The sequence below is a fragment of the Hippocampus bargibanti genome, linkage group LG10 (genome assembly GCF_051943395.1).
Source record: "Hippocampus bargibanti isolate YZ-2025 linkage group LG10, ASM5194339v1, whole genome shotgun sequence".
Classification (NCBI taxonomy): Eukaryota; Metazoa; Chordata; class Actinopteri; order Syngnathiformes; family Syngnathidae; genus Hippocampus; species Hippocampus bargibanti.
In genome coordinates, this window is record NC_142743.1 from 19,889,283 (window position 1) to 19,914,822 (window position 25,540).

General features: G+C 41.0%; 3 protein-coding genes across 5 annotated transcripts; 1 reads left to right on the plus strand and 2 right to left on the minus strand.

Annotated features, from left to right (window-relative positions):
* Positions 1-175: 175 nt before the first annotated feature.
* Positions 176-14,104, minus strand: rfc1 (replication factor C (activator 1) 1). 2 transcript variants are annotated; one of them, XM_089005957.1, is made up of 23 exons: positions 14,010-14,104; positions 13,530-13,643; positions 13,377-13,449; positions 12,551-12,664; positions 11,018-11,313; positions 10,837-10,908; positions 9,639-9,716; positions 9,222-9,548; positions 7,787-7,894; positions 7,537-7,716; positions 6,373-6,477; positions 5,802-6,264; positions 5,571-5,686; positions 5,367-5,481; positions 4,650-4,738; positions 4,427-4,564; positions 3,287-3,382; positions 2,951-3,204; positions 2,742-2,859; positions 1,803-1,948; positions 1,507-1,720; positions 659-847; positions 176-579 (listed from the first exon to the last, which is right to left on the minus strand). In XM_089005957.1, exons 1-23 carry the CDS (start codon positions 14,010-14,012, stop codon positions 457-459), a joined length of 3,531 nt encoding a protein of 1,176 aa, XP_088862083.1. In that variant the 5' UTR covers positions 14,013-14,104; the 3' UTR covers positions 176-456. The 2 variants fall into 2 exon arrangements, with proteins under 2 accessions (XP_088862083.1, XP_088862082.1); XM_089005956.1 differs by having other exon boundaries at positions 176-582.
* A 1,459-nt stretch (positions 14,105-15,563) lies between these two features.
* rpl9 (ribosomal protein L9) lies at positions 15,564-17,984 on the minus strand. The gene is made up of 7 exons (XM_089005732.1): positions 17,938-17,984; positions 17,753-17,868; positions 17,407-17,502; positions 17,035-17,167; positions 16,068-16,148; positions 15,730-15,856; positions 15,564-15,649 (listed from the first exon to the last, which is right to left on the minus strand). The coding sequence occupies exons 1-6, from the start codon at positions 17,981-17,983 to the stop codon at positions 15,750-15,752; spliced, it is 579 nt and encodes a 192-aa protein (XP_088861858.1). The 5' UTR covers position 17,984; the 3' UTR covers positions 15,564-15,649; positions 15,730-15,749.
* Positions 17,985-19,185: 1,201 nt separating this feature from the next.
* Positions 19,186-25,500, plus strand: lias (lipoic acid synthetase). Of its 2 annotated transcripts, XM_089005730.1 has the most exons (12): positions 19,186-19,343; positions 19,577-19,755; positions 20,041-20,134; positions 20,271-20,351; positions 20,709-20,865; positions 21,303-21,360; positions 21,473-21,601; positions 22,261-22,406; positions 22,482-22,552; positions 22,626-22,737; positions 23,937-24,040; positions 24,944-25,500. In XM_089005730.1, the coding sequence occupies exons 1-11, from the start codon at positions 19,263-19,265 to the stop codon at positions 23,996-23,998; spliced, it is 1,170 nt and encodes a 389-aa protein (XP_088861856.1). In that variant the 5' UTR covers positions 19,186-19,262; the 3' UTR covers positions 23,999-24,040; positions 24,944-25,500. The 2 variants fall into 2 exon arrangements, with proteins under 2 accessions (XP_088861856.1, XP_088861857.1); XM_089005731.1 differs by having other exon boundaries at positions 19,205-19,343; positions 23,937-25,500.
* The last annotated feature ends 40 nt before the right edge of the window (positions 25,501-25,540 follow it).

Below are 25,540 nucleotides of genomic sequence, written 5' to 3' on the forward strand. Positions count from 1 at the left end.
TTATGAAAATCGCTTCATTTACTCCCCTTTCAAACCATCTATGTTCTTTCGCTACGATTTTAACCTCATTGTCGTCAAATGAGTGGTTGCGAGCTTTTAGGTGCATATATACTGCCAAATCCATATGAGCGAATGACTTTGCTTTGAATTTGAAGTGGACACAATAACATCATGAGCAAAATAATCACTCAGTATATTTGGATCTGAAAATACAGATTTTCCACAACAACAACAAAAAGTGGCGTACATATTACAGAAAGTTAATTTACAAGAGTGAGCCGCCAAAAGCTTTACTGCTGTGTTGTTAGACTCTAAAGAAGCAGTTCCATGATTTGGAGAAACCCACCACTCAACACCCCCGGCCCCATTCAGAGCCATGATTAACTCATACGATCTTGCTCAGGACGTTTTTAAAACTAGAAAAAGGGCAGGAAGCGGTCATGGTCAGGAGGCAGCTCAGACTGCTTTGTTTGAGGTCACTTTTTTAGACTTAGCCTTGGCCTTGCCCTTCACCTTCCCCTTCCCAGAATCCTCAGCCCTTTCCTTCTTTGACTCCTTGGTGACGGCTTTGGTCTTTTTCTGCTGTTGAGAGCAACACAAGCGGATATAAGATTGAGATGGGATCGATTGAGCCTGTCAATAGTTTGGTAGACGTTACTTTGATCATGGCATCCACGCGGAGGCTCTCTCCCTCATCTTCAGATACTGAGGCGTCCTTCTCGGTGTCCTGCACTTCTAGTTCAGAGTCTTCGGCGGCGCCACCACGCCGTCCCTTTTTGATGGCTTGCAGGGAATACGGTGTCAAATGGACCTCCTTGTTGTACTTCCTGGTAAATGCCGCTTTCACCTGGAAGGAAAGAAAGCTAATTTAGTTTTCTGGATACCAGATTTTTTTTTTTTGAGTGTAACATATGGACTGGTAGGTAGGTAGGTAGGTAGGTTTGAACTGAGTTTTTACAGTGTTGGCTGGGGAAGTCATTGAAAAGTGATGATTTCAGGCTCAGGTCGGAGTTAACATTACAGCTACTTAAAATGAGGCTAAAAACACCATACAAATGTTGAACAATGTCAAAAGACATTTGTGAAAAAAAATATCAATTTTAAATAAATAAATATTTTACTTTTATGGCTCTCTTAGTCAAAACGGTTCCCAACCCCTGATCTAAAGGAAGCTAATAGTTGGCTCTTACACACAGCCGATCGCAAATTTAGATATGAGCCTTGGCGATCTGGTGTTTTGAGTGAACGTTGGGTAGTTACTATTTTGACGATTTTCGACTCATTGTTTTTAATTGGAAACCGTAATTTTCAGATATAAATCTTACTCTGGAATGGGATAATGAAAACCGTACTCATTATGGCAAAAGTGCAGCAGTTAGCAGGTATGCACGTATCGTGCAAGTACCCATTGACAAGATATTTTCATGGCATGATAAGCAGCCGTTCGCAACCTGTGCATCAAACATGGCAACCACCCCAGCGCAGCCCGTGCCAGCCTTTGCAGACCTTGGAGTCCAGTTTGGAGTAGGGGTCAGGTTGTCCGCCCCATGAAGCGATCTCCATTATGCTGTCCACGTCCTCCCTGATAAGCTGGTAATCGTCCAGCAGCCGCACAGCCTCACCGGCGCCGTCCGCCGCCAGCTTCTCAAGCGGACAGAGTATGGCCTGCCGCAGGAAGTAGAGGTAGTCCAGGTTCACCGCCTGTCTGCTGCTCATCGTCCTGTTCCGCACACGACACCGTTAGCGCCCCGCCGGGGAAAAAAAAAAAATGGCCGCGGTGATGATTTGCGTGGCGCTCTCACTTCAAAGCCATGTGCGTGGTGAGCTCCTGGACGATACGGGAATGTTTGCCTGCCGACGAGTTTTTGCCAAGCCAGCTTGGGAAAGACGGGAATTGACTCATGTAACCTCTCATGAGCTCACCCGGGATGACACTGGCATAGATGGCCTAGAAATAAACAACATCAAATCAATTGAATTCTTTAAAAAAAAACAATCAATGCTGCATTTAAAGGACAACCGACGTCTCGGGACAAGTTGTGTCCATAATTTGTAAAATGTCTTCAAATGACTTCTACTGAGTGTATTTTACAAAGATTCCACCACATATAGCTATATTTTACGTTTTAAGACTCGCGCTGAATATTTCGGAAGTCTTGTTTTTGAGTTGGTGACGAGTCCGTACGTTACGTCACTGAAAGAACGCCCCTGACCGAAAAAAAGGACACATTGTAGCTGTCCTTCCACATCGTCACTGCCTGTCAGTTGCCTTTTGATGATATCCGAGTAAAGTTGCCGTGCTTTCTCTGCGATAATACCCTCACACAATGTCCCCTGCTAGCTGCTTTTCGGTAGTCCAAATCAACAGAAGTTTTTCAACCTCTTCTATTGCCTAAGACCGTTGCTAAGACAACACTAAATCACCCTTAGCCACACGTAGCAATTGTCGACTTAGCATACTGGTAGTGGGACGCTAAGTCACATAAACGCACACCACGTTCGTGTTTTTCCATGATCTCCTCGACCGTAATTTTCTTTTGTGGCCTCTTTGGCTTAACACTAGCCTGTGGTGGGGTCTTTTTCGGTCCCAAAAAAGCAAAAGTATCCACTCCATAGCAAACCACGTATGCCACGTATACATTCAGAAAAAGGGTGTGTGGAAAAGTAGTCTGGCATCGATAGTGGTGCTCCGTGTGTTTCCCAAAAATTAGTTCGTACGTATGAAAAGTTTCATGTGGTACCTGCGTGGGTAGCAAAGACCAGTTCTGCCCAGAGCGAATTCGTCGGTCCACCAGATCACCATCACTGATAGAGTCAGCTGTCTTGCTGAGCAGCACAAGGTGAGACTTTGCGTCGCCCCTAAAACAAAATAATAAAAAATGAATATGAAGTATAAAAACAAAAGTAATGTGTCGAAGTGAGCAAAGACAGCACGGGTGGTCTCGCTCACCCAGCAGCGACGGGTCGCACGTGTAGATAATTCTCCTGGACAAACAGGGGCGCTAGCGAGTAATCATGGAAGAAGAGATCCGACTTGTCAATGAGACTCGTGTGATCTTTCTCCTCGCCAGCTGCAAAAACCTTTCGGCAGACGTCAAAGGGCCCCATCTTAAGGTCCTTGCGGGCGTTGGCGGCGTCAGACTTGCACTGGTCGTAGGTCATCAACTTGTCCTTAGCTGACCACATGCTGAGGTTATGGATCACCTGAAGGAAATCCAGCCGGCACACGTTCAGCTGTTCGCGCTCCTAAACCTGATTATCTGTTATTACTGTTTTTCTTTTCAACCTGTCTGATGTCTTGATTGGACGCCAAGATAATTTCATTCAGTGCCGGTGGCGGAATCTTGATTCCTTCCTTGAAAGCGATGGACATCATAGCACCCTGAAAAAAATACAACGGGGTAGATTGTATGCTTGAACTGCGACAACTGTTTTTAACATAGATGGGTGGGAGAAGAGTCTCTTCCCATGATTTGACGAAAGTACAGTGATACCTCAGCTTACGAACTTAATTGGTTCCCAGGAAGTGTGTGTAAGGCGAAAAGTGTGTCTTCCAAACATTAATTTCCCATAGGAAACCATTACAAATGAGAATAATCTGTTTCCGAGTCCCCATAAAACATAATTTCCAACTAAATAAGCCTTAAACACTACACAAACTATACATTATTTTATGTATAATAAAATATCTATTGTATTGTAATTAAAGAAATAAACTGTACTATATAATAAGGTCGATTTATTTACCTTTGTGATGGTCATTGATGTAGTTGCCGCTTGATGATATCCGACTGAAGTTGCCGTGCTTTCTCAGCGATAATACCCTCACACACTGTCCCCTGCTAGCTGCTTTTCATTTATCCAGATCAACAGACGTTTTTCAACCACTTCTATTTCCTGAGACCGTTGCTTAGACAACACAGAAACACCCTTAGCCACAAGTAGCAATGGTTGACTTAGCATACTGGTACTGGGACGCTAAGTCACACAAACGCACACCTTGTTCACGTTTCTCGATGATCTCCTTCTTCTGCTCGACCGTAATTTTCTTTTGTGTCCTCTTTGGCTGAACACTAGGTCTTTTTCGGTCCCAAAAAAGCAAAAGTATCCACTCCATAGCAAACCACGCATAACCACATAACACTGGAAGTATGCATTCAGAGGAAGGTTGTGTGGAAAAGTAGACCGGCAGCCACGGTGGCGCTGTTCGGTCGTGTGGTTTGGTGTTCTTCTGCCAAAAACTAGTCTGCCAGCCATTGTGGCACTCCGTGTGTTTCCCGAAAACTAGTTCGTATGCCAAGATTATATTCTCGCGAATGTAATGTTTGTAAGGCGAAACATTCGTGAGCTAAAGCGTTCCTAAACCAAGGTATCACTGTACTGCACTTCGGATACTATCTCGGATGTCCGTGAGATGTGCCCATACCTTGATCTGTTCCATTCGCGGCCTCTGGAAGCGCAGATCAAAGCAGTAATTGGCCAGCGATCTGATTTTCTGATGGTTCCGATCGTTGCACATGCAGATGATGGGGATCTTGGAAATTTTGATGAGGCCGATCAATTCCTGCCGGAAGACACAAATGCTTGTCAGTATCAAGGAGGTAGGCCGGAAAATGTCAGGAACCAAGACGCAATGCGTGTCCGTCTACCTGCATACCACCCCGATCCTCATTGCCCGCCATGCCATCAACCTCGTCCATGATCAAGACGTGTTTGGTGCTGACTTTGCGGGACGTGCCTACCAATCAAACAGACAGGGTTGCGGTGAAATGAGCTCAACTACCGTATTTATTCGAGTATAACGAGCAAAATTTTCTACCTAAAAAAAGAACTCAAAGTTTAGGTGCGTGTTATAAACGAGGCTTGGGGAAAAAAAATCACATATATATTTAATGCTTTATCCCTTCCAGTAGGGGGCAGCATTTCCATGGCTATTCTCGCCCTTCAGTTTCAAGTCTCGGAAAGACCCGGATCACACGCATTAATTTTTTTTAAATTGTTGTACCATTTCTTTAGCTATGCTTCATTTCCTTAGTTAGGCATTGATCAATTACCAATCAATATCCAGTGTTTCGATTCAGTGTGCTTCATATTTTAATTGATATACTGTTACCGAGCCGAGAAAAAGTGAAACAAAATTTCATCCCGATTTTTAATTGAAAATTAGGAGTGCGCGTTATACACGTATGCGCGTTATACTCAAATAAATGTGGTAGCTTCACGTCAGTAATTCAACAATGCATGGATAACTAATCGCAGAAGAATTCAGTACAGTTCATCATTTATAGAATTGACCTCATTTTGCTTTTTGTACAAACAATACAACCCTCGCCCCCGTGATATAAAGTTCGAAGAAGCAATTTTACCTTTGTAAAAGCTTTCAATGCTGGTGTTGTTGAGGGACTCTGCAACCACTTCCTTCAGGTTGTTTTTGCTGCGTGTGCAACTTGCATTCATTTCCACATAGCTAAAGCCCAATTCCTATCGATCAATCCGCAGGAGAAGAAAATGGAGATTCAATCTCAGTCACAACAAGGTTGAATGCAACGCTGCCCGTTTTTATAACGCACCTCGCAGACCAAAGCGGCTGTAGTGGTCTTCCCCACACCGGGTGGTCCGGAAAGCAGAGCGGCTTTATGTCCTGATCCGTCATCTTTTCCTGCACCAAACTTTCCAAATCTGGCAACTGCACACCAGAAAATAAGAGGCTCATGCCCACTTTTCAGGAAGAAAATAAGTGGATGAAACTAGTTTTATTGATCTATTTATTGTGGAAGGAGACAGATAAGGCTGCATGTTACCTTGTGGTTTGGAGGCGGCGCTGCTATGATGCTTGTACCAGTTCTGCAGCCAGCGGAGAAGTTTGTTGGCGCAGCTCTGTTCCCCTTGTTGACCTATCACAGCTTTCAAAGAACACGGGCGGTATTTGTCCACCCACAGCAGACCGGCACCATCCTCATTTACTGATTTCAATTTTGACTGTGGGTCAGAGGCTGAAGAGCTGAAGTTCTGAGAAGAAAGTCCCAATTCCCGGCGAGCAGTTTGAGCCGAGCCTCTTCCGGGCGGGGTTCCGCCATTGACGGTTTTGGCACGGCGGCCGGTTAACTGCGCAGTCTTTGAGGGATTCGGAGAGTGAGGGGACTTGGAGTTGCCTTTGGAGGGAGAGATCTTTGAAACTTTAGGGGTGGTCTTTGGGGTTGCGCCCGCAGGAGTCCTGGTCTTTGAGGCCGAGCCTGGGGGAGTCCTGGTCTTTGAGCCTTTGCTCTAAATGATTAAATAAACACAAACAAGAATTGACAAAAATATCTGAAGTTAGTTGAAAGCAGCCTGGTCAATGACAAAAAAACAATGAACAAAATACTGCCTGCTGACCTCGGCCTCCGCAGCAATCTCATACTTGGACTTCTTCCCTGGTTTGGTCCTAATCAGCTCAAACAGGTCATCCTCACTAAGGATTTTGGTCCTAAAACTCTCCGCCTTAATGGAACAAGAATTATGATTTAAAAAAAAAAACAATTATAATTATGACATCAAATGGAATACCGTATTTTAGACTTTGTCTGTGTAAGCTCTCAGTCGTACAGGAGTGGTCCATCGATGAGAAGGTTTCTTCAGCCGTCATCTGTACAAATTTGAAGGTTTCGGACGTTGTCCATGTCCATGTCTGGACATTAGGGATATATAAATAGGGCCGATACGACCAGTCAGACTTTAGTTCGCTGACGAAGCCTCTTGGATAGGAGGCGAAACGTCCGAAACCTTCAAATTTGTACCGATGACGGCTGAAGAAACCTTCTCATCGTATTTTAGACTATAACCGCACTGGAATATAAGAGGTACCTTCAACAAATTGCATACAGACGCTCGTCAACTTACGAACGGAAAATACAGTAATTTGACAGCAAAACCTTAACCCACAGGTGTCAAAGTCAAGGCCCTTGGGCCAAATCCGGCCCGCCACATCAATTTTTTCGGCCCGCAAAAGCAAATCATACGTATGAAATTCCATCATGCTTGCTAAATTCTTAACCAAAAGTTCATATTTTTGGATATAAACCACAATAACAGTCATTATTCTTGACTTCAGATTTGAAAACTGGTTATTTATTAATTTATTGTGTGCTCTATATGTACGTCTGTGTAAGATCTCAGTCGTACAGGAGTGGTCCATCGATGAGAAGGTTTCTTCAGCCGTCATCTGTACAATTTTGAAGGTTTCGGACGTTTCGCCTCCTATCCAAGAGGCTTCGTCAGCGAACTAAAGTCTGACGGGTCGTATCGCCCCTATTTATATCGGCTGAAGAAACCTTCTCATCGATGCTCTATATGTAATATGTGGATCGGATTAAACATTCTAATGGCTTCCCCAAATTCATAACGGCCCTCAATGTGGCCCGCGGCAAAAAATGACTTTGACACCCCTGCCTTAACCATACCAATATTTCCACTAATGTTGAAATATACATAGAAAATAGTTTAGGTTAGTTAGTTTTAGGGTCATGTGAAATGAACATGACATGATAAGGTGTTGGCTACCTTCTCGAGTTTGGAGACACCGCTGTCCCGTCCTTGCACCAAGTAGGTGGTCTTCTTGCTGACGTTGCTTGTCACTTTACCGCCGTAGCGCTCGATGAGGGATTTGGTCTCATCTCTTTCCATTGACTCCAGAACGCCCGTCAATACAAACACACAACCCTCCAAACAGTTTTCTGCACCCTGGAAAACCCACAACGGTTGGAGATGGATACGCAACAAATCAGACGTGTCGATGAGCCGAATGCAATACCGTGGGGATTTCTTTGGAGCCCAGCGCTCGTGGACCATCTCTGTTCAGGTAATTCCTGTAAGCGGAATTGTTGAGTTTCTTTTTCTCTGCCTCGTCAGGTCTGGTGCTCTGATAGAATCGGGAAAACGGATATCTTTGTTATTCATCTAAGACACAAGACTCCAACCGCCGACAAGTCCAATAACAAGAACGGAAAAATCCCAGACTTGCTTGTATCGTTTATTACAGTGAATAGTATGAATGAGTAATTGCATTGAAAGGGATTTCAATGCAGGTTAAAAAGACACTCTATTCCCATACATTTGTATTTTGTTTGTCTACTTCTTTCTTTCCTTCCATCTTCCTTTCATAACTTTGCTGCTGTGAAATGTAAATGTCTCCACTATGAGACTAATAAAGGTACATTCAATCCAATCTAATCCAAATTCTCTTAAAGTATTTTCAAAATCATGTTTATGAAAATCTTGTTCTGACAATGCACATGTATTTAGTAACTTCTTTGCTTTGTTTTTATAATAAGAATAAGAATAATAATAAAATACCCAAAACATGCAGGCTGATATTTTTAGTCAAATGCAAAACACCAATAAAAATGACTTAAACACTCCCAAAACTAACACAAAATGAGCTCGGAACTGGGCAGATTCAGAAAGTCCCGCCCCCTTGATCGTGACATCACTATTGGTCACACACTGCCTTGCTCCAGAATCAAAACAATGGCTTCAGAGAGTTCAGATTCTGAGAAGATGCTTTCTTGTTACTCATCCAGTTATGAATATGATTCAAATACAGTAAAGTCTCGTTATATCGACATTCAAGGGAGTCCGAAAAAATATCGATATAACCGGGACTATCGATATATCCGACCCTGTTTGCATGTAATTTTCTCCGTGCGTGCATAGAAATAGTATCGATATAACCGGGACTATCGATATATCCGATATCGATATAACGAGACTTTACTGTGGTTCTGAAGAGGAAAGCATAAATGTTTGAAATCGATTAAAGAAGTCCTTCCGTATCAATTCGAGCCGTCTGGACTCTAATGTAGCGCCCAGAAAACGCACAAAATGGCGCACAAGCACCGTTGGAAATGGGCTGATTTGTCCGCTGGAAATTCGTGGAAACTTACACCTTCTTTATGTCTGTTACCGCAATTGGCTGCGACAAACAATGATTCACCATTGCAGTATTTATGTAGTTTTCCTTCTAATTTCGCCATCAACACTGTGTTTTCAGATGAAAATAGTACCCAAAATGCATTGTGTGTCGCTTTCTCAGTCACGGGCGTCATTTGAAGTGATTTTACAAATTGTCCGGAGGTGTCGGTTGTCCTTTAAACACCGTAACTGCTTTAAAATGAACTTTTAATGACATTATGTGAAGGACCATGAGTTATATATGTATGTATTGTACAGAATGAATTGGAGCTTACCGCTGGTTCAGTCGGAGAAGTCTTAAGTGCAGTCCCTATTTTGGATGTCCGCAACTTTTCACTCCCTGACGGGGTAAGCGGCTCCTTTTTGGGAGAGATTTTCCTTTTTGTCTGTTCTTTGCTCTTGGCTGCATTATCACTGTCCTCATCTCTTTTCTTCAACATCCTCAGTTTGGCACTGGGTTTGAGTGGAGCGGGATCTTTCTTGGGTGACGGACCAATTATTTCCTCCGACATGCTGTCATCTCTGTTGTTCTTTGAAGGGCTGAGTGAATTCCTCTTTCTGCTGAATGTCTGCACATTTGTTTCATCCGAGTTTTTACGAACCTGGATGAGAACACATAACAAAAAATGCATCTGAAAAATATGGTGACATGGAACTGCAATTATGACTGCTTCAAATTGCCATTACTGTACCTTCTTTGCTTGTGGCTCGGCATCCAGCATGGCAAGTGTTCTGGCAAAGTCTTCATCTTCATGAATTTGTTTCTCCAGCTACAGAATTTCCAATAGAGAAAAAAAAAATTTGTTTTTATTCATCTTGTTCACTCATGACAACTGCAAACAATAATGCATTGGTTTAGCCAATTACAAGGGTACAGACGCTCCCTGACTTACGAACATTCGGGTTACGAAAAACGGTACATACGTCCAAGCTCCATATAAGGAATTTATCAGCCTGTGGAAACGCAATACACTGTCATGTCTGCAAGAGGTCGCCATTTTCTTCTGCCTCTTTTTGGGTGAGACATTTACCCCCAATGTTGCCTCAAAATGGCACGGAATAAATTCTTTAATCGATTTAAAACATGTATGCTTTCCTCTTCAGAACTATTTGGATCATATTGATGACTAGATGTGTAACAAGAAAGCATATTCTCCGAATCTGAAGCAATTGTTTTGCTTCACTAGCAATGCAAGACGTCTTGGCGTGATGTCACGAACTGGAGGCGGGACTTTCTGAAACTGCCCAATTTGCAGCTCAATTTTTTTGCAGATTTTGGACACTTTAAGTCATTTTTATTGGTGTTTTGCATTTGAATAAAAATATCAAACTGCGTGTTTTGGGTATTTTAGATGCTATAAAACATTTCTCTGATGTCAGTTAAAAAACAAAAAGTGACGTCGGTCGTCCTTTAAACATACAGTCCATACAAAATATAGCACCAAAGCAACTTACGAACAAATTCACCTTACGAACGACCGCTCGGAACGTATCTCGTTCGTAAAGTGGGGAGCGTCTGTATTCATGGTTCATAACGGTACTTAGTCCATAATATTTACCGGTACACACAAAAAAAACAAGACAATTTGATGTTTAGAGGCTAGTACGCATGTTTTGGGAATGTGGAACAAAACGTGAAGCACCTGAAGAAAACCCAAAACTGGATTCAAATCTGTAAATCTTACAATTCCCAGGCAAATGTGCTTTCAGCTAGCCTCTCGCCAGCTGTATCACCTTCTATCCAAATATTTAGTGTACTGAAATTATGAGTTTACTGTGCATTCCATAAATCATTAAATCTATATCCGTACAAATTCAGCTTTATAAGAATAAGAATAGTGACAAACCAAGGACCCCTTTTTACTTCCAAGATGGTTTTTCTCAGTTTACCTCATCATCCTCAAACGTTTGCAGTTGTCGAGCAATTTGCTCATCGCTCAGATCATCAGTATCCTGGATCGGCTGAGGATGAGACAAGTTGTGAGAAAGCTTAGTTAGCCCTGTTAGCGACAGTAAACAACACACAGCAAACTGTTGGAATGAGACTGAATTAAATGTTTCAATGACTCACAGTCTTTCGTTTAGTGCTGGCGACTAGCTTCTTGCCCGAGCGCTGGATGCTTTCTTTGCCGAAATAGTCAAATACAGAAGTGGGGGTTTGTTTGGACTGAGGGGGTGGCGCCGTCTTAGGTGTGACTGGTGTAGTGGGACGTTCGGCTCCATTTTTTGAGTGAACAGAGGACGACTTGATTGATGACTTTGCAGCATCTTTCACATCTGGACGTGACCTGCTCTTTTGGGAGGTGCCATTTTGCTTGCTCACCGAGGACTTTTTCTTCAAGGACTCAAAGTTGTCACTGTCTGAGTCTACAATAAAAAGAAGTATGTTTCAAAATAACTGCTAGAAACTGGGAAAAAAAATGTCAAAATTGCTTTTTCCAATGTTTAAAAAAGTAATATTGGTGTATTTTTTATTATATAAATTTTTTATTCTGTGTACTTTTATCGATATTGTATATTTTATACTTTTGCACTATGTACAGTTATTTTCTGAAACATTTTTGTGCATGCAATACTTTGTTTTTCTTTTCAACCCCCCCATCTTAACTCACCCCTGTTCAATTTAGCTGCTCTAGATTGCAAATGTCCCCATTGAGTGACTATTAAAGGACAACCGACGTCACTTTTTTGTTTCTTAACTGACATCAGAAAAACATTTTATAGCATCTAAAATACCCAAAACACGCACTATGATATTTTTATTCAAATGCAAAACACCAATAAAAATGACTTAAAGTGTCCAAAATCTGAAAAAAAATTGAGCTGCGAATTGGGCATTTTCAGAAAGTCCCGCCCCCAGTTTGTGACGTCACGCCAAGACGTCTTGCATTGCTGGAGAATCAAAACAATGGCTTCAGATTTGGAGAATATGCTTTCTTGTTACACCTCCAGTTATGAATATGATTCAAATAGTTCTGAAGAGGAAAGTATACATGTTTCCAATCGATTAAATAATTTATTCCGTGTCATTTTGAGGCATCTGGACTGCAATGCAGCGTCCCAGAAAAGAGGCACAAAATGGCGACCTCCTGTGGCCACCTCCGTTTCCACAGGCTGATAAATTCCTTATATGGAGCTTGGACGCCCTATTCTGTCGGCTTTTGGGTGCAACACAACGTTTTCAGACCAAACAAGTACAGCATTGTACATTGACGTGATGGAAGGACTGCTACAATGCGTCTTTTTTTCGGTCAGGGGGCGGTCCTTTCATGACATCACGTACAGACTCGTCACCAACTCAAAAACAAGACTTCCTGAATATTCAGCGCGAGTCTTAAAAGGTAACATATAGCTATATGCGGTGGAATCTTTGTAAAATACGCTCAGTAGAAGTCATTTGAAGCCATTTTACAAATTATGTTTTGAAAGGCGCTTATAAATGAAATGTATTATTATTATTATTATGGACACAACTTGTCCGGAGATGTCGGTTGTCCTTTAAAGGCTTTCTTCTTATTCTTGATCAATTGGTGTTGCAGTCTGATTAATAATATATACGTTGTTAAGTGAGGATTCATTTTGATAGCCCTGACAACCAATTTACCTGTTTCCAAGATGCAGTAAACAGGCTCTTTTTTGTGGGCCTGTACAGCATTGCTGGTGTTCTGCTTCTTTGGAGATTTCTTGGCCTTCCTGTCTCGATCCTCTGAGTCAGAGTCTGAATATACCAAAAACAAGCATAATAGTCAAATGAAATGTGCAATAGTGTTAATGTCTAGGTATTATTATGACTCCAACTATTTCACTGCCATGTAAAATCATTAGATATGTCTCATATAATTGTTTTTAAAAAGTAGCAGCAGATGCTTTTTAAGGCTATGATTATCTTCAAAGTATTATTGCAACCTTTTACAACAACAACAAAAAAGATTAACATAAGCAGGACCTTATTATTACCATATTCAGCAAGGTAGATGCTCCAAATATTTAACTGGAGGATGGGGCATCTTGGGGGACTTTGAAGTTCTGTTTGTGATGTAATATATGGAACGAGATGCCCATTTCACGGTAACATCAGAGCATTGTCATCAAATGGTGAGTATAGTTTTGCTTTTTTGATTGTTGCTGTGCCGATGACCATTTTGTGTTTGGGAGCCTTTTACTGAGCGAGTTGCTTGTTCTGTAGCCACGAGGGGACATAAGTCTTCTTGTGCCGGTCCCAAACCCAGATAAATACAGAGGGTTGTGTCAGGAAGCGCATCCGACATAAAAGCTTGGCCAAAACAAACATGTGAATCAAACCTCTGAAGATGATTCGCTGTGGCGACCCATTGATGAGAAAAGTCGAAAGGAAAAGAAGAATAGAATGTAGGCAGGACCTACAATCCGTACAAAGACCAATTATAGGTACAATTCAGATTGATAATTACCTGATTCTATGACAGCGTGTTTTTTCCGTTTTTTGTCATGCATTCGCTTCGCGTCTCTTTCTTGTTTTTTAATCTGCAGAGGTAAGAAAATGAATACATGAGACAATCACACGTTGTATTCCAAGGATTAAATTAGAAGTGTCATTTTCTTACCTTGGTTTCTTTCTTTTTTGACTCTTCCTCTGAAGAAAGATGATTCGTCTTTGTGCTCGCGTTACCATTATGAGTCGCTTTCTGTGTTGATGGCGCAAAGAATCTCCGAATGTCCTGTGAGAAACCAAAGGACTATGAGTAAGGTAATACCTAACGTATTCTTGTTCACGAGTCGACATCTACTCAGAAATGCAATGACGTCCACACAATTCACTCAGCGCTAAATTGTTTACTGAATCGGTGTACTGAAGATGTTTCTAAATGTTGCGGGAAAAGTCATATTTTACTGAGTTACAATAATTCACCGTAATTAAATGTTTAAGGGACAGTGAATCAGTTCAGCTAATCACCCCTATCTTGGCGTTGCGACAATTTGAAGCGGATTTATCAAAATGAAAGAATCATTTGCTCCCCTCAGAGTTAAGATTTTATGACAGTCTGTGGTTTCAGAAAACGCGACAGCCACAATTAAAACGTTACCATTGTAAACACGTCTCCAGTCAATGTTTCAGGATTGTTGTCAGCGAGGGAAAAGCGCTGCTACTTGGCGCGAAGCAGGACGTAGTTGTCGCCCGAAGATGACGTTTCAAAGCGCTCATTGACAGACATACATTAACACAAATGGTACAACCGAGAAGTCTTGGAGTGCGTTTGAAAAAATACATTCTAGCGCGATGCTTCACGGCGACCGTTCGGATACTTGAAGTGCTGTTCAAATGCGTAGTTGGTTTATTTGGAGCGCCCGTCACTCCATTCCCAAACGCACCCTAGAGGCCAGCGCGCTCAAATTTAGTCTGACAAGGATGGACAAAGGCATATTTTTCAAGAGTTGCAATGTAATTCAATGCAATATAATTGGGACGTTTCCATAATAAAATTTACCACATGTAAATATATTTAATATATTTACATGCGGTAAATTATATTTATTTATATATATTTTCAACAAAACATCACAACATATGCAGTATCTTTTATACACCAAGTACGTGCCAAATTAGTGATTGTAAAATGGCTTGCTTATTATGAAGTTTTATATACGTCACAATATATGTAGTTCATTCACAATTCGTCAACATTGATAGGTGATATATAACAGACAATATTTCCAAGCATCTTTTGTAAATAATTAAAAATGTGACATCTATTGACAGGACAATGAAAAATAAGTAATTCGTTTATCAAAACAATGTCTTGATATTTTAAAAAGTGCCTGTCATTTCTCCACTGACATCATGGCAGTCAATTGGCTGCCCATTAACTTTAGTACTTTTTGGGTGCTTCATTTTAACATCATGTAAACTCTCACAGTGAATGTGGCTGACCATTTAGTTTTAATCCGACGAGTAACTTTGAATTTTAGTTATTGATGATGGCTGACAAAACTTTGCCTGGTGTTTCATGTTTAATTATTACCGGACATTTCAAAACAGATTTTTAGCGAGGTGGGAAGCAGGCTGGCAAGAGTAGGTTTAACAATTCTCAGTAAATACCGTTTTGTGCATGACGGTTAGTTGGGAAGGAAATATGTAGCGTCTTTACAGGTTTTCAGTCAATCCTCACAAAATGTGTGCCACTTCTTTGTGGGAAAAAATGTAAGTATACCGCTGCAGGGATTCAATTAGATTTCTCTGATATTAGATTTGTGTATACTTGCCACTATAATTTCATTCTATGACACAAGGCTTATTGAATTCATTATAAAGTGGTAAAGAAAGTCTATTTGTGTAACATCTTATTTTTTTTCTGTGTCAAAGCATTTCTGGCATACAGTCCAACTTACTTTTTAGAAATCAAGTTTGTCCTGCATTATTAAAAATGAAACCATGCATGAATTGTATTTAGTAACCAGAAAATTAAATGCAAGTTTATCTGTGTACTGTACAAAAGTGGCTCACCAACAAGTGGTCACAGCGACAAGTTAAATCAATATTTGTATATAAACTGTATCTAATTTCATTGTAAACTCTCCTTTTGTTTAATTTGGTTCTAGACTAAAAGTGTAAAGAAGACAAATGAAAAACAAAACAAAGGTGATGAAACAATATACCAACTTTATTGGTCAAAACAGAATATGCTTGATGGATGCCATAAGGAGGTTTCCGGTGTCGTCAGGGCAACTGTTGGAAATTTCAGAAATATTTTACAAACCAATCGCTGCATCTTGCATTTCATTAAAATAGAAAACTTTTTTTCTGACCTGGGCTATGGATTCAGATTTTACTGATCAGCATCCACAACTGTTCCCTTCTCAGACACGTATATGCCATCCAAGAACTTTCTGATATCCTTATTTTTGACTGTGGTGGCCTGCTGGATGAGAGCAGCTGGAAAAGGAAGAAGTTGGTGTGAAAAATATCATCGGGGAAACCAGTGCATTGACTTTAAAGGCAGACGAAGGCCAGCGATTTAGAAAAAAAGGTCAGCACCGTCACATGAAGCTAATTCCAGCTCGCTCTACAAAATAACTATACGGCAGTAACAGCGATTCAGCATAATCTAAATTATAATGTCATGACATGGACAGTTCCAACACACCTGAATTTGACACCAGCTCAATATCGTTGCCCTCCAGCACCAGCTCATCCTTTTGGGCTGCTGACACTGTGCACATCACACCTGTGAAAAGCAAAACAAAAGTGTTACTTCAGGGAGATTGTTGAATCAAAAGGCAGACACATTCTTTGCACTCTAATCAATTAGGCTTCTCTGAACAAAAATAAAAGCGTAAAAGACAGGGCACTGTTCGATTCAAATTCTTGTTTCTCATCTGGTTCGGTGTTCAACGAAATTCTGTGATAAAAATATCATCGAGGACGATAGATGGTGAATAACAAACTGCTTTATTCTAGTGAAACAAAATTAAGCACTTCTCTCGTCGGAGCAGGAAACCAGGAGTACACAGAACAAAGAGCACAAAGAAAAAGAGACAGGACCTCCCGCTCGTACTAGTTTTGAACGTCCACAGCAGCGATCTGTTGTCCAATCAGCTACGGATAACTCAGTTGGGGGAACATTAGACTGAAACTTGATACTCGTTACATCCTGCTTTCAAAACTATTCAACTAATAACTTTATTATTCCATGTAGTCTAAATTAAACATGCAATAACATAATATGTACTAAACTAAACATGGAATAACATATGTTTACTAATCTAAGCATGAAATAACGTAATATGTTTACTAATGTGCATAAGCACTCTATCAGCACTATTCTAATTTGAAGTTGTCAATTTCAGACCCTAACAAAAAAAAATTACTCATTGCAAAGCGGGTCCAATTTGGGAGTCAATCAACCAGGAACAACGCGAAAGGAACTTGGGTGTTCCACAAAAAAACTTAGGTGCTTGTAATGTAACAGTTTCCAACTGTCAGAATGCTAATTACATTGCTACAAAGTCTCAGTTAGCGTTACACCATCTTCCACAGAGAAAAGCGGACAAAGATGGAATGCAAAGATTCAGTGAATGCTCAAATAAAGCCAACAATGGCCGTGTACTCACCTGTCCTCATTCTGACACGGCGGATGTACTTCTCACCGAGGAAATTTCTGATCTCCACCATTGTCCCATTCTCTTGCATGACAACGTTGATGGGGAAGTGGGCATACACCGAACGCATTTTGTAACGGAACCCCTGCAGCGAGATAAGAGGGTAGAAATGTGATGCATGGTGAAATGAGCAATGAAATGACATTGTCGATGACAGATGAGGTTGGGATATAACAAAACAGGGTAAATTGCCTTGACTGCTTGGGTTTGAATAATTCCGACAACAGACATGGATAGAGGCGGGGTGAAACGTCTGCGTCATTAAGTGTGAAGGTATAGTTCGAAGTCAGTCCTGGAAATTGTTGAAGCTGCGCAGCAACTTACCAAAGTGACTCCCTTGATCATGTTCTGGACGTGACTGCAGATGGTGCGCACTGTTGCCAGCTCCTTTCGGTTCCCCCACCATTTTTCTACACGGAGCTGGAACACATTTTTCCTTTTTCAGATCACGGCAAAAACTGAACCAAATATAAATTCAATTTCATTTACCATCCTTGATAGAGAACAGCGAGCAAGGCAAAGTGCTAAAACACTGAATATGTGCATTAATAGGTTTTTTCATGGTAAATTAGATTAACCTAAAAACTGCATGTTAGGTCCGTTCTCAAATTACATCTGCAAGCCAACGTTCCCTAGCATTCTGTGACAAGTCTTACTTGGTCTTCCATACCTTCTTACTTTTCTTGCCCAGCAGACGGAGCTCCAGGTTGATGTGGTTGAACTCCCTGATGAGCTTGCCACGGGGACCAGTGACAGTCACCGTCCTTCCCTTCAGCTTCACCTCGACTGCAACCCAACACAACAAAGTGAGACTAAGCCACCAAGGGGAACCACAAGCAAATAGCGTTTTCTTACCATTGTCGGGAATGTCGACTGTCTGGCTGCTGAGAATGGTCTTCATTCTGGAATGGTCATGAAACGTGATTAGTTAGTCAGGACTTGACGTAGGATTACACGTTTAAATTAACACGAGGGAAGAAACCAAACGCAATTAAATTTGATCACAATGGCATGGATTTCTGATTCGTTTGGCGACAACTGTGGGAAGAGCTGGAGCCACACAGCGGGCGAGCTAGCATTAGCGTAATGCGAAATAGACTCCCCTTTAAAAAGCTCGCATTCAACCATTCTTATTGTTAAGCATTTCGCAACATTTGTTACGTCGATATTTGCAACGGTTCAAATCAAAGCGGGTTGGACATTACGTGAATCGGAACTGTCGGCCAAAAGCGACCAACTTCGATCCGGTATCAAACAAACTCATACATCACCCACAAACAGGGCCACTACACAAAAATAACGCATTCCAAATAAAAATCATGATTAATAGTGTACATCCATGAGGTCATAAGCCAATCTAATGTGAAATATTGTCTGATGGACTTGGATTGTGGCCGTCGACTGACATTTTTAGTCAACCCACCTCGCTGTTAGTAGAGGAAAAGAGGGAGGAAATACGTCACCGCACTGTTGTAGAGTTGTTTGGTGACGTACCAGACATGAGCAATAGAAAAAAACTTTCCCGCAAAGTCGGCAAAAAAAGCCGACAAGAAATGTATTTTTCCAAATTTCACTGTGCAGTTTAAAAAGCTTCGTGTAAAGATGAATATATTTTGATGTTGGAAAAATATGCCCGATCACCAAAATCGTCATGCACAACAACCAACGCCTGCTCCCGCTTCTGAAAATATTAAAGAAATGGCCACAGTACGTATTTGGGATGTTCATGGGCAAAGCTTCCATCTCAAACGTTAGTGCGATTCGTTTTGATATTGGACATTGGTGTGAGCATTGGTAGAGATGTGCAGATGTACGACGGTGGCAATCGGTCGTAGTTTTCCAACATTAAGCCGCGTTAAGATGATTGTGTATCATTAATTGAGGAGAAAACATGCTATTTTCAATTTTTAGCAATAGTAATTCTCTATGGAGGGAAACCAGCCCAATAACTATAAAATGCATAAAAAATCCCGATGAAAAAAAAACACTCACACTAAATACTTGAACTAGTTAACAAAGAAGGGGGAAACCCTTTGGCGTAGAGGGGATACATGCACAAACGAAGTGCTTCTGCTCCTTCTCTGTCGCTGTCACTTTAATGCAATACTAGACAGGAACAATCGCTAGTTGATGTGCGTTGTTCGATACCAAGCTGGGTCTGGAACTTGTTATCCAATGTTATGGCGTTGCTCAAGCAATCTTGCGTTGCCGTCCGCCGTCTCTCAGCTAATCGCTCATGGCTTGGAACAAGTATCTCGCATGTCAGTATTTCACTCTAACACTGAAATTATTTCGGTTCGAAAAGAGCCGTGGCATGCGTTTGATTCATTTGTGTAAACGTAGTTGCCGAGCTGCTGTTTTCACAACGGTCCGAATAGCAAGGGCAAAGTTCACAAAGTCTTTGGTTGCGGACACCTCGTCTGTGTGCATCGCGTGGGATCGAGTACACGTCTTCATCATGTACATCGCCATTCATTCCATTTGTTTCCTATAGAGCTACACAAGCGGCATATCATCTGCGGCCAAGTCCTCTCCGAATACGACTGACAGGAGCAAAGTGCTACTGAGCGACAATGAAGGCCCCAGTCTGCAGGACTTCATTTCAGGGGAACTATCCGAGAAAGACAACTGGGCAGAATATAGGGGCAACTTGAAGAGACAAAAAGGCCAAAGGTGTGTGTGTGTGTGTGCGTCCGCCCTCAAGGATGTGGAGAATTGGCAAAAACTGTCACAAAGCCACGATGGATTTATATGTCAACTGTTGAATGAGTGGAAAGAAGCTCTTGAAATGTCTGTTTATAGTTCGCATCACTCACCCTTCCTCAGACATAGTTTTCTCGTCTCACTTGTTTTCTCGATTTTAATCCATCAAAAGATAGCTGTTTTGTTCGATGTATTTATAGAGCATACCCGATTGAGAATTCTTGTCTCAGCATGATAATAGACAATATTTTGCAGGCTTCGACTGCCTCCTTGGTTGAAGACAGAAATCCCGATTGGGAAGAACTACAATAGGCTGAAAAACTCTTTGAGAGATCTCAATCTTCACACCGTAAGATACTCAAAAGTCTAACCACAGTTAACTTGGAAACATGTTGAGCAAAAAAAAAAATCACATTTTCCCCTTACTTAGATTAAGTTGTTATGTATCTGCACAAATTCAAAGAGCGAACCTGTATGTTCATCAGGTATGTGAGGAAGCCAGGTGTCCTAACATTGGCGAATGCTGGGGAGGAGGAGAGTACTCTACAGCTACAGCCACCATCATGGTCAGTCTTTAACATCCATTTTAGGCCCAATTCATGCTACTATTAAAAAAAAAAAGGCATCTTCCCTGTTGTGTAGTTAAAATATCTGCATTGCATTTACAGGAAATTGATGTACTATAAATGAGAAACATTCAAAGCTGGTTAAAAAAAACACACTGAACTAAATTGTCTTTTGAATATCCTTTGTCAGCGTGCATGTGGACTTATGATTTAACAAGCGTAAGTAATGGACTTCTGCAGGTTGCATTGAACTTGTGAATTGTGCTCAAACTCGCTGTTTTTTTCACGATGATTCATTGTTTGCATTTTTATGACCATTTTGATTTGATACATATTTTTTTTCATTTGAATGGCTAGCTAATGGGAGACACATGCACGCGTGGATGCCGCTTTTGTTCTGTCAAGACTGCTCGCCTGCCGCCACCTCTGGACCCTGAAGAGCCCTACAACACTGCAAAGGCCATTGCAGCCTGGGGGCTAGACTATGTGGTGCTCACATCTGTGGACAGAGATGGTAAATTGGGAAAATCGAAGACCCTTGATATATTTTTGGAGACCATTAAAACATTCTACAATGCAATTAAGTCATTATCCATCCATCCTTCCATCCATTTTCCAGACCGCTTTATCCTCATTAGGGTCGCGGTGGGTGCTGGATGGGCAATACATTGTATTTTCAACTCAGAGCAGATCCAAATATCGATCGGAAACGTTCAATATATATGCTTTTAAAAATGTAAAAAGTAAGATTTGACAAGAACGGACACAGATAAGCCACTTTGGATAAAGCTCAGGAAATCATCATGCCCGTCTTAGGTTTTCCATAGCCTGAAATTGAACATGAGCCAGATGTATTCTAACAAATGACAAGAAAATTGCACCTCCACATGGAAATCTAACTCCTATCAGTGGTCTCTTCTGGATTCAAATCTGCTTATTTTTTTTTGGTAGATATTGCGGATGGAGGGGCGGAACATTTTGCCAGGACTGTTTCTCACCTGAAGGAAAGGTAAACGAACTTCAGCATCTTTGCTTTTTCCACCGGAATAGATCACATCAAGCTACTGGTGTCGTAACGTGTTCTAAACGAAAGCATCCATTATATTATTACCTTTATGTAGGAACCCACAGATCCTGGTTGAATGCCTGACACCTGATTTTCGGGGCGACCTTGCAGCAGTGGAAAAGATCGCACTGTCAGGTCTGGATGTGTACGCGCACAACGTGGAAACAGTCCGGGAGCTGCAAAGGTACCACAATGCATTGAACTTGATTGTGTATTTGCTACCTGATGCTCAATTAGACAACCGTCGTACGTCCACTATTTGTAGGACTGATGCACATTTTGGCCCGACAACATTTAGGTTAAAACATGTTTTCCAGAGCCGTTAAGTTATGCAGGAAAAGTCTTTTAGAATAGATGCATAACGGATTAAGGGAGTCACAGCATATACTGTCTGACAATGACAGATTGTGAAAAGTAGGTGAGAGGTGAACCCTGTGGAGTGAGACCTGAAAATGATTAGAAAAAACGTAAAAATAAGAAAAAAATGTCCTGTTGAGGACGCTCAATCTTTTCTAGAAAAGGTCAAGAAAAAAGACACCTTTGTCGCTACATTGCAATTTTATATCTTCCATGACATTGCACACATTGATGAAACATATCAAGGAGCGAGCGTGGCAAAAAAAAGAAATACAATAAAATTTAAAAAGCCAAATGCAAAACTGTAATTTATTTAGTTATCTGGAATGGACTCTAATGGGGTAGATTTTGCCCAACTATAAATGTTGTTAATTTTGTGGTCAAACTCAGAGTTTAAGACCTAGCAGTTTAATATTCATGTAAAATATATATTTTTTAATGACTACATAGTTGCCTTTTATAATTATCCCCCACCCCCAATTTTAGGCATGTCCGAGATCCGAGAGCCAATTTTGATCAATCTCTGAGCGTTCTGAAACATGCCAAAAAGGCCAATCCTGTTTTACTGACAAAGACATCCATCATGCTCGGATTGGGAGAGACTGACCAACAAATTCAAAATACTCTGACTGGTACGTTCATTGGGAATATGCGGTTATTGGTATGACATGATCGGAAGTCATGACGCTGTTTTGGTGCTGTTGTAGAACTGCGTGAAGCCGCAGTGGATTGTTTGACACTGGGACAATACATGCAACCCACTAAACGGCATCTAAAGGTCAGTGTAATCCACAACATTTCGTATCACATTCAAATTCATATGAACCGTATCAATTTGCGTGTGGTCCTAGGTGGATGAATACATCACACCAGAGAAGTTTGCGCACTGGGAGCAAGTTGGGAATGACATGGGCTTTGTCTATACTGCCAGTGGGCCTCTGGTTCGATCCTCCTACAAAGCAGGTAAGAACAGGTTTGGAAATGCATCCATTTTACGAAGGCTAAATTATGATAGCATATTTTCACTAGAAATAAATCATGCCCTAAATCAGGGGTGTCAAAGTCATTTTTTGCCGCGGTCCACATTGTAGTTATGGTTTCCTCTCGAGGGCCGTTATGAATTTGGGGAACCCATTAGAATGTTTAAATCCCTTCAAATATTACATATAGAGCACACAGCAAATTAATGAATAACTCGTTTTCAAATCTGAAGTCAAGAATAATGACTTTTATTGTGGTTGACATCCAAAAATATGACATTTTGGCTCAGATTTTAGCAATCATCATGGAATTTAACAAGTGTTTGATTTGCTTTCGCGGGCCGAAAAAAATGATGTGGCGGGCCGGATTTGGCCCGCGGGCCTTGACTTTAACACCTGTGCCCTAAATGACTTCATGATTAATACTGATGAATGCAGACGCTCCCCAATTTACGAACGAGATACGTTCCAAACGGTTGTTTGTAAGGTGAATTTTTAAGTTACTTCAGTGCTATATTTTGGATGGAATGTATGTTTAAGGCTTGTAGAAGTAACCTGTATTGGTTTGTAATGAAAAAGAAACATTTAATAAAATATATGGTCTATAAAGATATGTACATGTACAACTGGAGAGAATACCACATGTTAGTACAAACATGTTTGGATGTGCCGTTGTTCATAACTCGAATATTCCTAAATTGGGGACTCGTCTGTATTAAGCTATATTTTTGTACCCAAAATATACTTGTGTAATCAATAAGCTTTTCAATTTGACTACATAATTGATCAAGATGCGGGATGTATGATTGACAAGAGGACATGATAGATGGATAGATGTGTAATGTAAATTACACAACACTGTCACAAGAACATCAACGTAATGAAGTGGTGACAATCTGGGATTGGGTAAAGTTTGGCACTTAAACGCACGTACATCACTCAGTCTATTGTATTAATCTTGTAGAATTAATTCAGCAGTTGTTTTTCTTTCTAAAAAATGCATTTTCCCCTGTGTTTCTTACTGTAAAAAAGTAAAATACAGATATCACTTTAAAATTAAACAATTACTGTCAATATGGGACCTGGCCTACTTTAAAAAAATCTAATATGGACAAACACTTAAATTTGGGACACCCCGGGGTTAGATGACCTTAACGACTTTGCCTTTCCCAATCTCGACAGGCGAGTTCTTCTTGAAGAATTTGCTGAAGAAGAAAAAAGCAGCAGCTGTTACGTCGGAATGAATAGTGACAAACCAGCAACTTTTTCTATAAACACGACTCGATGTCAGTGGCACGACGCCTTACTTTAAGTCACACACAGTGCAGAATAGAAAAGCATATTTGGACTTAAGTGAAGTAAACAAGGGCAACTGAGGTGGGGTAAAAACTGGGACCATCCATCATGGACGTTTGGGGATGATTGAGAAATTTTGGGGTAGCAGCAAAATAAGTAGTTGTGCTCAACTCATTCACTGCCAGACGATGTGCAAAAATATGTCCACTCAAGTGCCAGGGTTTTTGTCATTTTCACTCAAATTGCACTAAAACATTCAATGCAGCGTAAGAAACCTTACACTCCCTTCTTTTATCAAGTTAATTTCTAAATTTTATGGGTCTAGACTAGAGTAATTTGAGGTGCAGGTGGGGGCGGCTGTACAAAAGGCAAATGCTGCCCCCTAGTGGGAGGGAAAACCATTGCCAGAGGTCTGACCAGCGGTTTATTCTCCCCCCCCCCCCAGACACCCGCAAGAAAAAAACAAAACCAGAACAAATTCGAGAATGGCGCTCCACATCATATTTTCAATTTCCGAATCAATTTGGGAATGACAGTGAATGGACAAGCAAGGACAGGCCAGCAGCTATTCAGATAACCACCTGAGTGTCTAGAGTAGAAAATTTAGATCATTGTTTTTGCACACCAGGGGCCTCTTATTGCATTCTGTCTCCACTCTTCACGGCCCCCTGATCTTTTATTTGTTAGGATACTAATACTTATTTATTTGACCTAAATAAATCAATGTTTGCACTCATATCTGTTATCACTTTGACAGTGCCTCCTTATTTCAGATGTCTATTTTATAATACCATTGTAGTATACATTCACTTTTTGATTAATTCATGTTGGAATAAATGTCATTCTATTAGCTCATATTTACCCTTAGTATAACTCTATAACTTTTGTTCCAGAGTGAGACCTCGCAAATACCTCATTAACAATGGGGTAGGTTCAAAATGGGAAACTTGTCGGTCCGGGAGACCTCGCTCAGCTTGCTCCCATTCTGGTTTCAAGATAACATCCTTTTGGGAAGATAGGAGCTTCTGATCAAAGTGAATGCTGCTTGTGAGAAAATAACATCAACCCCAAGACACCATGTGAGGGACATCTACCTCATTTTCAATGCAATGGGTTGAAAGTGGAAAACCTGTCAGACCAGGAGAGTTCAGCCTGCTTCCGTTCTGGTTTCAAGATAACATTCTTCTGTTAAGATAACAGCTTCAGATTAAAGTGGAAGATAACATCAACCCCAAGGCACCATGTGATGGACATGCCAAGCTGCATTCGCAGACCACTGACCTCTGACTTCTCAGGAATGAACTGTGTGTTTTCATTGAAAATCTCCTGAACTGAAAGTGTTGTGAAATCTGCAAATACTCCACACAGCCATTAGAAGATCATGTATCAGGGACATCCTTCCAATAAACGCAAGGAAATAAACGTGGTCTCTTCTGAGATTGTGAACAGAGACATGTTTAGCTCACCCTCTCTTCCAAAAAAGACAACTA

Coding starts and splice junctions, on each gene's coding strand:
- rfc1 (XM_089005956.1), bottom strand. Junction 7,717..7,786: donor GCTCCAAAGAAATCCCCACG/GTATTGCATTCG, acceptor TGGGTTTTCCAG/GGTGCAGAAAACTGTTTGGA. Junction 1,721..1,802: donor ACCACGCACATGGCTTTGAA/GTGAGAGCGCCA, acceptor TGTGCGGAACAG/GACGATGAGCAGCAGACAGG.
- rpl9 (XM_089005732.1), bottom strand. CDS start 17,983: ATGAAGACCATTCTCAGCAGCCAGACAGTCGACATTCCCGACAATG. Junction 17,168..17,406: donor TGATCAAGGGAGTCACTTTG/GTAAGTTGCTGC, acceptor ATCTCGCTGCAG/GGGTTCCGTTACAAAATGCG. Junction 16,149..17,034: donor CCGTGTCAGAATGAGGACAG/GTGAGTACACGG, acceptor TGCTTTTCACAG/GTGTGATGTGCACAGTGTCA.
- lias (XM_089005730.1), top strand. CDS start 19,263: ATGGCGTTGCTCAAGCAATCTTGCGTTGCCGTCCGCCGTCTCTCAGCT. Junction 19,756..20,040: donor AAGAGACAAAAAGGCCAAAG/GTGTGTGTGTGT, acceptor AATATTTTGCAG/GCTTCGACTGCCTCCTTGGT. Junction 22,407..22,481: donor AATTCAAAATACTCTGACTG/GTACGTTCATTG, acceptor GTGCTGTTGTAG/AACTGCGTGAAGCCGCAGTG.